Source organism: Naegleria fowleri (assembly GCF_008403515.1).
Source record: "Naegleria fowleri strain ATCC 30894 chromosome Unknown tig13, whole genome shotgun sequence".
NCBI classification, from domain to species: Eukaryota; Heterolobosea; class Eutetramitea; order Acrasida; family Naegleriidae; genus Naegleria; species Naegleria fowleri.
This window is the reverse complement of record NW_025407945.1, coordinates 1236-14521: the sequence shown is the minus strand read 5'-3', so window position 1 is coordinate 14521 and position 13286 is coordinate 1236. Positions and strand designations below refer to the sequence as shown.

The 13286-nt window shown below is 36.2% G+C and overlaps 5 protein-coding genes across 5 annotated transcripts; 2 read left to right on the top strand and 3 right to left on the bottom strand.

The window, feature by feature from the left end:
* Window positions 1-18: 18 nt before the first annotated feature.
* FDP41_012077 (uncharacterized protein) lies at window positions 19-2802 on the bottom strand (the record flags this gene model as incomplete). The annotated part of the gene is made up of 1 exon (XM_044702556.1): window positions 19-2802. One exon carries the CDS (start codon window positions 2800-2802, stop codon window positions 19-21), a length of 2784 nt encoding a protein of 927 aa, XP_044566133.1.
* A 467-nt stretch (window positions 2803-3269) lies between these two features.
* FDP41_012076 (uncharacterized protein) lies at window positions 3270-5081 on the top strand (the record flags this gene model as incomplete). Its single annotated transcript, XM_044702555.1, has 2 exons — window positions 3270-3764; window positions 4071-5081. The coding sequence occupies 2 exons, from the start codon at window positions 3270-3272 to the stop codon at window positions 5079-5081; spliced, it is 1506 nt and encodes a 501-aa protein (XP_044566132.1).
* Window positions 5082-5513: 432 nt separating this feature from the next.
* FDP41_012075 (uncharacterized protein) lies at window positions 5514-6224 on the bottom strand (the record flags this gene model as incomplete). Its single annotated transcript, XM_044702554.1, has 1 exon — window positions 5514-6224. One exon carries the CDS (start codon window positions 6222-6224, stop codon window positions 5514-5516), a length of 711 nt encoding a protein of 236 aa, XP_044566131.1.
* A 548-nt stretch (window positions 6225-6772) lies between these two features.
* FDP41_012074 (uncharacterized protein) lies at window positions 6773-10560 on the top strand (the record flags this gene model as incomplete). Its single annotated transcript, XM_044702553.1, has 2 exons — window positions 6773-9643; window positions 9754-10560. 2 exons carry the CDS (start codon window positions 6773-6775, stop codon window positions 10558-10560), a joined length of 3678 nt encoding a protein of 1225 aa, XP_044566130.1.
* A 142-nt stretch (window positions 10561-10702) lies between these two features.
* FDP41_012073 (uncharacterized protein) lies at window positions 10703-11653 on the bottom strand (the record flags this gene model as incomplete). Its single annotated transcript, XM_044702552.1, has 1 exon — window positions 10703-11653. The coding sequence occupies one exon, from the start codon at window positions 11651-11653 to the stop codon at window positions 10703-10705; it is 951 nt and encodes a 316-aa protein (XP_044566129.1).
* Between the last annotated feature and the right edge of the window lie 1633 nt (window positions 11654-13286).

Below are 13286 nucleotides of genomic sequence, written 5' to 3'. Positions count from 1 at the left end.
CAAAACCAAACAATTAATTTAATTGTTCAGGTTGAATTTCTTGATAAAGCTCATGCTTGATGAGACCACTTGCTCCATCTTTTTTGTAGCATTTCCGAGTGTTGTTGAAGAGGGTGTTGCAGCCGTACTACTATTACTGCTAATGTTGGATGTGTTATTCTGTTCTTGTGATCCTTGTTGTCGTTTCTTGACCTCCTTCTGATAACTTTCGAGTATTTGTTGCTTTTCATTCTTCTGTAACTCTTTCAACTCTAAAATCTTTGTGAGTTCAGCACTACTGTGATCAGATCCTGCATATTGCAAATAAGTTCCTACCATAAAATCATTAGGTTGCACTATGGTACGTAAAATACATTCAATTTTTTGAGCCTTAACATCAACCTTCTTTGAAAAACTAGCAACATCATCCTTATCGAATCTATTCGTATCTCCTATAATGATCAATTCTCTCAAGCAAAACTTGGTCAGGCAACTAACATCGTACAGCATTTGTTGGGCTCCCATTGGCGAGAATTTTTTACACTTGTAAATACATGATGTCAATGTGGACATGAAGGATAGAATAAAGTTGTCACAAAAGAATTTGAAATGTGTGGTTGGAAGGAATCTTGCCAAGAATGGGATGGCATCTTTGAGAGTTTGCATAATCACAGAAATGTGATTGGATTGATCTCCTACAGTGTCCACATGAGCCCATGAAATGGACATCATTTCATTAAATTGTTTCTCCATAACATTCATAAGGTTATTTACAAGTACCTCAACACCACTCTTGAGAACAAGGTAAAATTTACCTTGCTCATCTGACAAATCCACTTGGTCGCAGTATGGTTCTTGAAGAGTTTCTCTCAACTCTTCTTCAACCATTTCAATATTTTGCTGACAGTAATCAGCACTATTAATAATATAGAAAACAAACATCTCCTCCTTCTCGGTGAGCTTAGCCTTCTTATCCGTTGTAATTATTTCATTAGCGTTCAAGATATTTCCCATACCCAGACGACTCATTAATGAAGTAGTGGTACCTTGTGACGCGGCGCCAGAAGTTGCCGATGTTCCAGTTGTAGCGGCCGTAGTTGGTTGTGCAATGGATTGTATCTTGGGTAGTTTGTTCATCAGAATGTCGGCATAATTGTTGAGATATTTCTTAAAGACTTTTTCTACCAATTCAAATAGAGTTCTCTTCTTGGAAAGTGCACTACAGGATTTCATAGATTCTACAATGTACATGAAGAGATCTTGACTACTGCTATATTCGCTATTCATGTCCCAAGTCTCTTTTTGAATGATTTTAGCAAGTGTTTCTCGCATAGATTCTTCTTCATATTCAATGTAGACATTCATGTATTCCTCAAAACAGCTACTAATAAAACCAATTAAATTAAACTTGAATTTTGGTTTCTTCTTTTGTTTTTCTGCTGCAATTGCTCCCTCTGCACCTCCCTTCAGTAGAGAATCTAAACTAGAAGTTTTCGTAAATTCTTGCTCTTGTTTTTCAAGTTCTCGACGTTTGAGAGTAATTTTGATTTGTTTTTTAAGGATTTCATCGGACTCTGGGCTTCCCTTTTCAACTTTCATGGATTGCTCTTTCAATGCCTTTTCTTCTTGTTCTAACATCTTCTTTTGTTGTTGGATGTCGACAAGAATTTCTGCTTCATCTGGATCATAGAATCGTTCTTGCATATCACGTTCAAACTTGATCGTTGAAAGAATAACCGAGTATAGGGTTTTACCAGAGAGGTCTTTGCCGTTTTGAAGCATTCTAACAATGGCCTCTCTTGTCATTAAACTGAATTCAATAGTAATTTCCTGTGGAACGCACCAGTAATCAGGAAAAATATCTCCAAATTGTTCTTGGTAGGTTTTTAACACTTTGAGTAACCACTTGTAACGATCGGCAATTCTTTCCAATTTACTTTCCTCCTTGCCTTCTCTGAAAGTCATGTCATAAACATGGAGAGCCCTCGATTTAACAAATTGTGAAATGAGTTCAGTTCTCACTGCATCTCCAAGAGAGTCAACCGCTAAACACGCCTCTGAGAGTAATTGTTGTACATTTTCACGTCCAGAATTCTTGTGTGCATCCAAACTTTTAAAATCTTGGAAAAGTTGATCCCTAAGTGTTTTTTTCACACTTTCAAAACGAGTAAACAAGTTTTGAACTTTAGGAATGCTGTTTCTATACTTTTCAAAGCTTTGAAGTAATTCATTAACAGCTTCCATAAGCTCGGCCACTTGTTTGTACTGTTTCTTTTGGGTATAGAGAGTGAGTTTATCCACCGCCGACACCAACATGTGAAGTCTTTTGAGAGTTGTGATTGTTACCGTGAGATTTCTTTTTCCATAATCGAGTGATTTGATATCTTTTGTGATATTTTGTACCATTTGTTCGGATTGTTCTGCCTTTGATTTAATTTCATGAATCTTTTTGAATAGACTTTGAATGGTCTCTCGAGCTTCCTCCAAATCTTTTCTTGCTTGAACACCGGCAGAGCTTTGTTTACGAACAGCAGCTAAAATATCTTCATCCACACGTTGAATCTTCTTTTTCACTTTGATGATATAGGATTCAAGTTTTTCGTTCAATGCTTGTTCGTTTGGAAAATTTGTATTGATATACACAATGGGATCAAAAAGACTTGTATCGAAGGGATCCTTGTGTGGGAGTACTTCCTCTAGAGCCTTGTCCACCTGTTCACTGAATTGAATGTTTTCAACACCGTTGATGTTGTTATTGTGATGCTGATGTACACCGGTGCCTCCCGAGCCAAAATTGGGGCTGTTATTATTGTTTTTTGACATTGGTGTGTTGGTTGGAGTCGATGATAATGATGAGGAGGAGGTTGGATAATGGTGATAATGATTGCGAGCGAAAAATAAATATTAAACAATTAAATTGGTGATGATGAGTTGAAAGTGATATTTGCAGTGTGCGTTTTGATGATTTAAAATAAACAATCTTGTCCAACAATAAACATGTAGGTCTGTTGTGTTGATGATGGGTTGAACGGTATCGGGTTGATGATGAAATAGAGACAAAGATTGGAGGCAAGAAAGATTCTCAACAAAGCGTTTCCAAGCTGTCTCTACTCAATTTTTTAAAAGAGTATCCAATTTCATAAAAAATCGAAGTGCAACATGTCATCACCACGATAAATCTAATCAAAAATTGATCACCTACGTACTACTTTCATCACAGAATGACACTTCTAACAAAAATCTTCTCAATATTTGTGGACTTCAATATTCTCTTTCATAATAATAATATAATGTACAGTGATTCCTTCTCTCTTTTTGAAATATCCAAAACTGACAGTGTGATTTCAAGTTATAATTACCAACGACAACAACAACTCCTTCTAGATAACAACAACAACAATCACATTTTAGACTCCGTTGTCACGAATGGTAGCAATTTTCCTGTCAATGTTTTCAATTTAACTGTGCAACCCATGTCTCCCTACGATATTACTTTCTTCTCTTTTGGTTTATTGGTTTGTGTGGTGAATATTTTCTTTGCTTTCTCTGTATTATTGAATCATCGATTTCGAGTTGTGAGAAGTAAACAACCGAAAATGATGGCAACAAGTGTCTTGTTTGGAACAATTGCCTATATATCGTATGCCTATACGAACAACATGATCACGAATCATCCATATTTGTGCGTTTTGGTGAATATTTGGCTGCTATTGTTGTCTTTATTGGGATGGATCTGCTGTATCATTGTGAGGTTACTCACGATATTCATCTTATTTAATATTATGGTGAGTTGTTCAACGTTTTTTAGGAATTTGAGATGAGTGTTGAATTCAAACATGGATTTTTACTTATTTTCTCTGAAATATCCAACTTTTAACCGGAATAATTATACAATATTGGTGCTTGTTAAACGAATGATGATGACGTTATGATACTACACAAACATTTAATGCTTCAATTTATGATTGGACCAATAATAATATTTCCATTATGGGAATGATTTTATACTATTGTATCATTGGCTATTATAATTAATTCTCAATGTCACAAAAACAATTTATTATCGTTTGGCCAAACAATGATGTCAACAGGCCAAGTACAATATCAAGCGAAAAATTCCAACCTTTTTATGGTTTCTCACTTTGATGGTGCCAGTAGTGATTTGTTGTATTGTTTCAACTGTACTCGATCACAATAACTTTGCAGGCTCAGATTCATCTTGCAGATTTAGTACAGGAGGATTTGCAATTTTGGTTGCACTCGCAGGATTTTATGTCATTTTACTCTTAGTAATTTCCATTCTCACCATTAATATTCGTAGAGCTTACAAAGATACCAAAATTGAAGTCATCATGCTTGTGCTGGTCATATTCAGCACCATCTTTATTGCAGTGTGCTATTCGATTCGACTGAATCTATTAATTCCCATTCGAATTTTAATTTCCTATGTTCCTCTTTTTCTCTATTCTCTGTATTTTTATTTGGTCATGTACAAAGTGGTATGGTATACCATACGAAGTTGGTTAGGGTGCACAAATTTCAGAAGAGATTGTTCCTATTTTGAAGATTGGGATATAAGATTCTTCTTAGACTCTAATAACACCATTTTCAGTAACGAACAAGTGAGAAGAGTCATGAATTTAGAGACCTCCAATATGTTGAGTCATCAATTAATTGGTCGAGATGACGACTTGGCAAACGGTATTGCATCTGTTGGAAGTGCAGGTCTAGATGACGATAATTTTTTAGGAAACTCTTCCACGAGCTTGTTCAAACGTTTTGGCTCTTCTTATTACTTGCCTGAATTGGGTCGCCATAATAGCGCTTCAGATGCTGGAATGCAAAACAACACTCCACTACAACATCGAGCTCGTAATCAAACAGCCTTCAGAAGTATTTGGAAGGCTCTCGGAGAAGGAGTGGCAAAAACTTACGTTGATGGAGATGAGGTCATCACTCAACAAGATATATTAAGGCAAACAGTGGTGAATAATATGAATATTAATTTGGACGATGAATACTATTCGCCACACAAGAGAAGTAATACGACTACAGACGCTCAGAGTGGTCATCATCTTTCTAAGGAGAACAAGCGATATTGATATATTTAATGTCAATGCTGAGTGTTGTGATCGAAATGATCAACACGAATATTCACATTTACTTGGAATATAATCCCAAATGATGTATTATTCTCAACATATTGAGGTTGATACTTTTTTGTCATGCCCCAGGATTTTGAATTTCCACAAAAGGTGTGCACACGAAAGATCCCCAAGAAATCAAAAAAATGTGTCACATTGATTTATTAATTTACAATTAGAGTTATCTGTACATTTATGATGGTTGCACCTATATTCGAACCACAAAACTCAAACCTCTCATTAATGCTGCCATGGACTCAACCCAATCGTCACTGTTCGAGTTCTCTGATTCAAAACAATAATAATAGTACTGACGACAACAGAAGAAATACACAAGAAGGTCTCACACCAAGAAAGAAGGTATTTCCAAGAATATGTGAATAAGAATTTTTAGAAAGAGGTACGACCTGGTTCGTTTTGTTGTTGTCTGTCGTCATTCAGGCCTTTCTCTGATGCATCTCTATTCACACTATTTTCTAAAATATGAATTTCCTTTTTGAGAACAAACACTTCTTCAGCCTTCTTGTAGATATTTGAGTGAGGTTTATCCTCTGCTTCGTTCCATTTAATTTCATCAATTTCATTTGCTTTCTTTCCCAATATCTTACTCTCTCTTTCTCTATCCCATGGCAATGCCTCAGTGCTCTTCTCGGCATTGATATCGTCCTCAGTCGAGTCATCGTATTGCTTGGAGAAGTATGAAGTTGAAAAACCGCTGGGAGCACCACTTGTAACATCCTCATGGCTTGCTGATTTTGGTTGTTGTTGTTGTTCAGCAGCTTTACTCAGTGGAACGTGCTCCTCAACAGGAATGTCTTTATGATGTTCAGCGCCATGACGATGATGAACCGTATGTTTCTTCTTTTTATGATGAAGATGAGAGATGTTTGAAGAAGAAGCAGAGGAAGCATCAGTATTGTCGCTGGTGGTGTTGGTAGTTGTATTTCTTAAAACACCACCATTGCTGACTGAATAGAATGCTGCTCCTCGTTTGTAAGATTGATCAAAGAGAAGGCGTCCCAACACAGAGGTTACAATGTTGTTGGATGATCTCACAGTGTTGGGAGAGTGATAGAACTGAGAGAGGGATTTAAATACCATGGTTGTGGCTGTTTTATTGAAGATGTGCATGAGGTTTGTGTGTGTGCTGAGAGATTTTGTTGGGAAATATCAAAAGGTGAAAGTTTTTGGAAATTGAATTTATATGGGAATGATAAAATTGGTTAGAATGCATTCAAAAGAAATACAAGGTCCAACACAAAATGCATACAAAATATGATATTGAAAGAACTTCACACTTGCTGAGTGTATACTCTAGTTTTATCACACATGTGTGTTTTCAACTGTTTACAAGTAATGATGATCCATGTCCTTTAAAAAGGAAAAAAGCGTGTTTTTGTTCAATACTCGAAATTGCAATCACAATTAATACGGAGACGTGTCCTTAACGTTAAGGCTTGAGTGCTGTGGCAGTGACAAAAGTAATTGATCACGAAACTCTTACCATTTTCGACTCAAAATTCAGTTTAAATTGTTTAAGGATGAATTTCACATTCAAATATCCTTTCATACTCAAAACCTCTTTAGATGGAACTCAAACACTTCGAATTCATCACCCTTCAGATCAATTTATTTGTACGACTGAAAAAATGTCAAAGCACACCACGGCGTCGACGGATGCATCACTCCCAACCACACCAGCACCGTCCTCGTTGTCGGTCCAACATCGCAATGACCACGACACGAAACAAGACCCAGCGAGCAATGAAAAAACACTTCTGTTATTAATACCTAATAACAATAATCACGCTGGTTGTTGGTGTTCAACACCATCGTTCCGCAATACTCATTCATCACCTCTCGATACTAGCCAGTTCCCCACCTTTCAGCAAGAAGACGGCATCATCATTCGGAACACTGCTGGCAATTTCAATAAGCCTAATTGCTCAACTAATAGTAGTACCGTTGAAACTAATAACTTTGAAACAATATGCAAATCCACACACATTTCCGTTACAGAGATGAATGAGCCCAACTCCAAATCGAATACCTCTTTCCGAACACATTCCCTATCAGCAACACCCATAAGTTCTACTACAACGACATTCCATGATGAGCTCAATTTTTGTAAAAACTCTTCTCTTTCTTGCATCTTAGGATTACTCATCATCATATCCTCTTCAATTTTACTCATGATACTTGCCATCTCTATAACCATCCTCCCACTTCTAAATTTATATTCTCCTCATTCAAATGCAAATCATTCACCTTCCTCCTTTTCTTCTTCGTTGACAGCATGGATATCCAATATATGGCTACACTCAATTCTGCCCGATCCAATCCGAAGTGGCTTAAATGGAATGTTCAATTCTGTGAATACCACACGAGAAAATAATAAGATTTATACCGATAATAGTACTTTTTATACGCTGGATGAGAAATTTACACATTGTCGAGTATTCCCACAAATGGGACAAGGACGAGCCATTCTTCAGTGGAAATTTTTGGAAGAACCATCCTTTTCAGACTATAAGCCTCTCAATAATAACAGTGATAATTACTTAAAAGGACCAATTATTCGAATGAGACTTGTTATTGGTGAAACTCCATCAAACATTTATATCTATCCCAAACTTTTTGGATTTGCCAAGAATTTGACAAGTCCAGAATTGAAAAAGTTTTTGAAAAAAGAACTGGATGAGTTGGGAAATCTGTATCAATACTTTTTTAATCAAGATTTAGATAACAAGTCGAGTATTAAGATGATTGATTTTTTGAATCAACCTCTCACTACTTTACATGCTACCTACATGGATGCACTTCCAACTCTCTATATTTCAAGGAATAATTTGACTCAACAAGCGTATTTGAAAGGTGTGACAGGCACGATCATTACAGAAAATATTATACCCAATTACTTATCGAATAATACCAATGTGACTTATCCTGATGCAATTTGTAATGATGGAGATGATGTTGCGTTGTTACCACTTTTCAAAAGGACTAGACTTGTTTCTTATAGAAACACTACAAAAAAGGCACAGAGTTTTTGCAGTTATTCATATTCATTTATTCAAACTGGAGGATGTTACACTACATTTGAGAAGAGATGGAATAGAATATTGAGCAAGTCAGCCAATACAACAGAACGACAGAATAATGATGATGAGGATGTCTCCTCTTCATTGAAATATGTGGTCTATTTTATTGGTCACAACTCTGCAAACTTTGCAAACACAACCTCTCAGTCAGAGCAAGCCAAGTTTTTAGCATCATCCATTACGAGCCAAAATCCTGAAGTTTTTTATTTAGTACATGAAGTGGACTTTTCTATTGATTACTATGACAAGAATTGTGATTATTATATTAGCCTCTATAGCATGTCTCCAATGGAAATTTATAATTATTGGCGAGTGATTCGACATGTGTGCATTTTCTTGTATTCCATGGTGGTTGCTGGATTTTTGCTCTTATATAAGAACAAACAACCAATTAAGAGCAGAATACTCATTTCAGGGCTTAGCGTCGTAGCGTGTTTAATCTTCAGCATTCTTGGATGCATTGGTGATTTCAATTTTTTCAATTATGATGGGATCGAATATTCTTTTTACATCACATTGGCAGTCCTGTATTTGATATCCATGTGTCGATATTTATTTGTGAGAAATTTATACAGGGTTGTGAAGATTGTGGATGGATTGGAGGATGTGAGATTTAATGACGAAAAAAAAGTGCGTCATTTTAAGAAACGCTTGGACCAGTTATATGCCTTGTCAAAATTGGCGTCAGTTCGATTTTTTGGGGCTGTTATGGTAATTCTAATTATTCTTTTTAACATTCCCACTCCAGTGTTTGTGTGGATTTTAAATGATAGAAGTACCGTATCTGATGATATTAAGAATATTTTCTCCACAGCCATTGTCTATTTGAAAATGGTTTCTCTCGTTGTTGGATTTATTTTACCAGGTTTTTGTACTATATTTATTGATTTGGCAATCAATAGAAAGTGGATTTTTAACCCCATATTAGAGTTTTTCAAGAGAAGTCTAAAAATTGAACGGACTTCAGATAAAAATTCTGCACAATCACAATATATGAAGCAAGTTCAAGCAAGTACTAAAACCTTTATCAGTCCAACAAGTGGAATTACTAGGTATTTCAGTAGCTATGACGATCCTTTAGCCTACAGATTGGAATTTATGACAAGTACTATTATTGCATTGATTCTTGGGTTTTCAACATTTGGTGTTGGTTTGATTCAAATTCCAAATTGGAGAGTTGTACCTAAAATTACATTGCTCTCTGTCCATGGTACTTTATATCTGTTGTTTGAAATGAGTTATGTGTTATTGACATGTGGATTTATTGTGATTGTGCAATTGGTTGCAGAAAGAAAGAAAGCCAACACCAAAAAGTTATTTTTTCCATCAGATCTCGCTAGAACTAGAGATGCCTCTACGAAATTGTTAATGGACACTATTGCAGATGTCACAGGAGATGGAAGAAGCTTGATTTATAGAGTAAGTTTTTTGAAGGATGAATGAACTTTACCAAATTTATTACTATATAATGTTTGCATTGTGATTCTGATTCTTGGAATAATTATTTCGTGAAATTGATTTCAATTCAGTTTTGCTGTTCTGAGTTTTCATTAGAAAATTTATTGTTCTATGAAAAAGTGACACGTATTTTAGAACAAATGAAAGCAAAAAAGTATGAACAAGATTCAGCCGCAATGAATAAGGCCATTAGTGATCTGTATAACTCATTTATTGCCTCATCTGGATGTTTAGAAATTTCTATTGATAGTGAATTGAAAACCAAAATTATTCACTTCATTGAGACTATTGATTATGAAAAAAACGATGATGCTTCATCCATATCTTCGGCCGCCAACAAGAGATATTTAATTTTCAAAGGTGGACACGCTTTCATGCATTCCAATCACAAAAATGCGCTTGCCTTGTGTGAAATATTAGAATCGCTCCGAGAAACAGCTCTCCTCAATTTACACGATACATTCAGTCGCTTAATCACCACAAAAACGTTTAAAGTATATTTCGACAAGAGAGCAACTGAAATGAATGTAATGAAACGAGCTGGAATTATCACCACTCATCATTCAAGCCACTCCATTTCACTCAGAAAAGAGTCTATCGAACTTGTAGATATTCAACAAGATACAACACAAGCACAAACTGTGACTTCTCATACGACCACACTAACCTCACCAGGTATCAGTAATCCACAAGAAACACTTGTGACATCAGTTTTGAAGCAAGAGGAAAATCCAGATGAAATTTTATTGACGGATGAGAATGTGATTTACACAGATGAAGAGAAACATTCACCACAACATTCTGAAAGTGATGATGACTACTACGAAAATGAAGAAGAGGATGATTATGATGAAAGAAAGAGCCAATCTCAACAATAAGAGTGTCAACACGGCGAGTGAACAGCTGATGATGTCAATACTCTCAACTACAACTGAAAAACGAGAGCTAAAAAGATGACAGTGTTCATTGTTCCCATAAATTGGTCGAGGTTTTGCTTTCAAACCGAAAGGTATTTCACCCTTAAATAAAGACCTTCCTTTGATCGTACAAAGTGGAATAATGTTCTTCTCCAGTGCTTGCTTGTTCAGACCTAAATCCTGGATATCTTGTTTGAATAACTTTTTCTCCCATGCATACAGATGATTTTTCAGGAAAAGGCACAGTTGTGTACCATTCATCTTCATCTTTTGGAGGGATTTTGCAAAATCCAAGTATTTGAATTCCCTTTGTTGACGCAAGATTTAAATTGTGAGGAACCTCATCTGCCTCTCCCATAAATCTATTGTACACCTTTCCCATGAGAACGGGTCCTGAAACCGCAAGAACAGAAAGAAAGGAATTTTTCTGTTCGAGCTGTCGAGGCACATCTGGGTAATACTTGTTTTTTACATTATAAATGATCATGTCCATGGCAATTCTCAGCATTGGATGTCGAGGAATGCTTCCAATCAGACCATTACTGAACCCGAATGGTTTGTCCATCTCAACGGGAATCACAAATGTTGCATTCTTTTGTATCCACTTTTCAAAAGGGGACAATAACAACATGTCGGAGTCAACATAAAAGCCTCCATGGATCCAAAGAATTGCACATCTTAAAAAGTCGCTCTTAAAAGCTCTTGGACGCAAATTCCGAAATGCATAGACTTCATCTGAATCGGCTCCAAAATGATCGACCAAAAATTTCATTGCATTCCCGTCATCAAAATACCGATGAACATAATGAGGATTATTATATTTAAAAGTATTCATAGCATTTTTGAGTCCTTTAGGAAGATCGCTTTCATTGTGAGGTCTTCCAATAAAATACACTTGATGAATAATTTTCGGAATGGAGTTTGAATATTTGTTAAGAATTGTATTTTCTTTTGTTTGTGGTGTATGGTTTGTTTTCCTTTCAACTGAAACCATAAAAATAATAAGGCAAACGGAAATCACTGACGCAACGAGGATGATCATCTTTTGTCTCATTTTTTGAGATGGGGCGCGTTCAACTTTGATTTCGATTGGTTTTTTAAGGATTTCGCCAGAAAACAGAAGCGTTGTCAAACGATACACCTAACCATGCATCCGCAATAAACTAAAACCAAGTCAAAATACAGTCGAGAAAACATGTAGGCATTGTTATTTATATAATTTTGAAAGTTTGTTTTGGAACTTGTTTAAAATATTTGAAAGATAATGATGAAGATTGTTGGTCTGCGGGGACAGATATATCTGTACACGATTGTTACTAGAAATTGGACTGATTCGGATCCGATAGAATATATTACTATTACAACAACAACAATAGTGCACTGAAGCAACAGTATCAGTTAATATTACAAGAGTTCGAGAGAGAGATATGTTGCAGAGTTCACAATAAAATTTAAAAAGGACTACCATCACACAAGGAATAGATACACAAAAACCTTGTTATAGAGAGTAGTGGTGTGTTGTTTTTTTGATGATGGGCGTTGTTGCCCTAGTTAATAGTCGGTTAATTGGAGGCATGTACTTGAGAAATCATTGACATCAACACCTTGAAATTCCAAAGAGATGAGAATTGATCCTGTTCTCTCCTTCTTAAGAGAATGAAGCTTACCTGTAGTTGTGCAGTCATCATAGCTATGAAGCAAGTGAAACAAAATGTCTGAACAATACAACCACTCTTCTCAAATTTCTTGAGAAAAGGTTGTACGAAGTTATTTCTTCTATTAATTATTTTGGTTGATTCGTTTGAACATGTTAATTGTTGTGGGACTGTTCATTTGAGTGTTGAATAAAGAACTTTCTTTTGACCTGTCCTATCGAACGAATTGTATGTTACTTGTGTTTTCGCTACTGTAAAATTGCCCTCCCTTTACGTAAATATGAAAACAAAAAATTTGTTTCCCCTTATCCTTTGTGACCCTCAGATCCCTTACTGCTCTTCAAAACGTTTTGCAAAGACTATTCTCCAATCCGATAACGTCCAATTAGCAACAATCTGAAACATCCAAACCAAATACAAACGTTATTCATCACAACAACCCGAAATCAACAACGGTAAAATCACCTCTAATACCATCATGCAAATATTATTAATATTTACGGTATTGCCTTTGTTTTGCCTAGTTTACTTCTTTTTGAAGGGTTTTGGGTTTGGGTTTTTGTTTGGGTTTTTGTTTGGGTTTTTGTTTGGGTTTTTGTTTGGGTTTTTGTTTGGGTTTTTGTTTGGGTTTTTGTTTGGGTTTTTGTTTGGGTTTTTGTTTGGGTTTTTGTTTGGGTTTTTGTTTGGGTTTTTGTTTGGGTTTTTGTTTGGGTTTTTGTTTGGGTTTTGGGTTTGGGTTTGGGTTTGGGTTTGGGTTTGGGTTTGGGTTTGGGTTTGGGTTTGGGTTTGGGTTTGGGTTTGGGTTTGGGTTTGGGTTTGGGTTTGGGTTTGGGTTTGGGTTTGGGTTTGGGTTTGGGTTTGGGTTTGGGTTTGGGTTTGGGTTTGGGTTTGGGTTTGGGTTTGGGTTTGGGTTTGGGTTTGGGTTTGGGTTTGGGTTTGGGTTTGGGTTTGGGTTTGGGTTTGGGTTTGGGTTTGGGTTTGGGTTTGGGTTTGGGTTTGGGTTTGGGTTTGGGTTTGGGTTTGGGTTTGGGT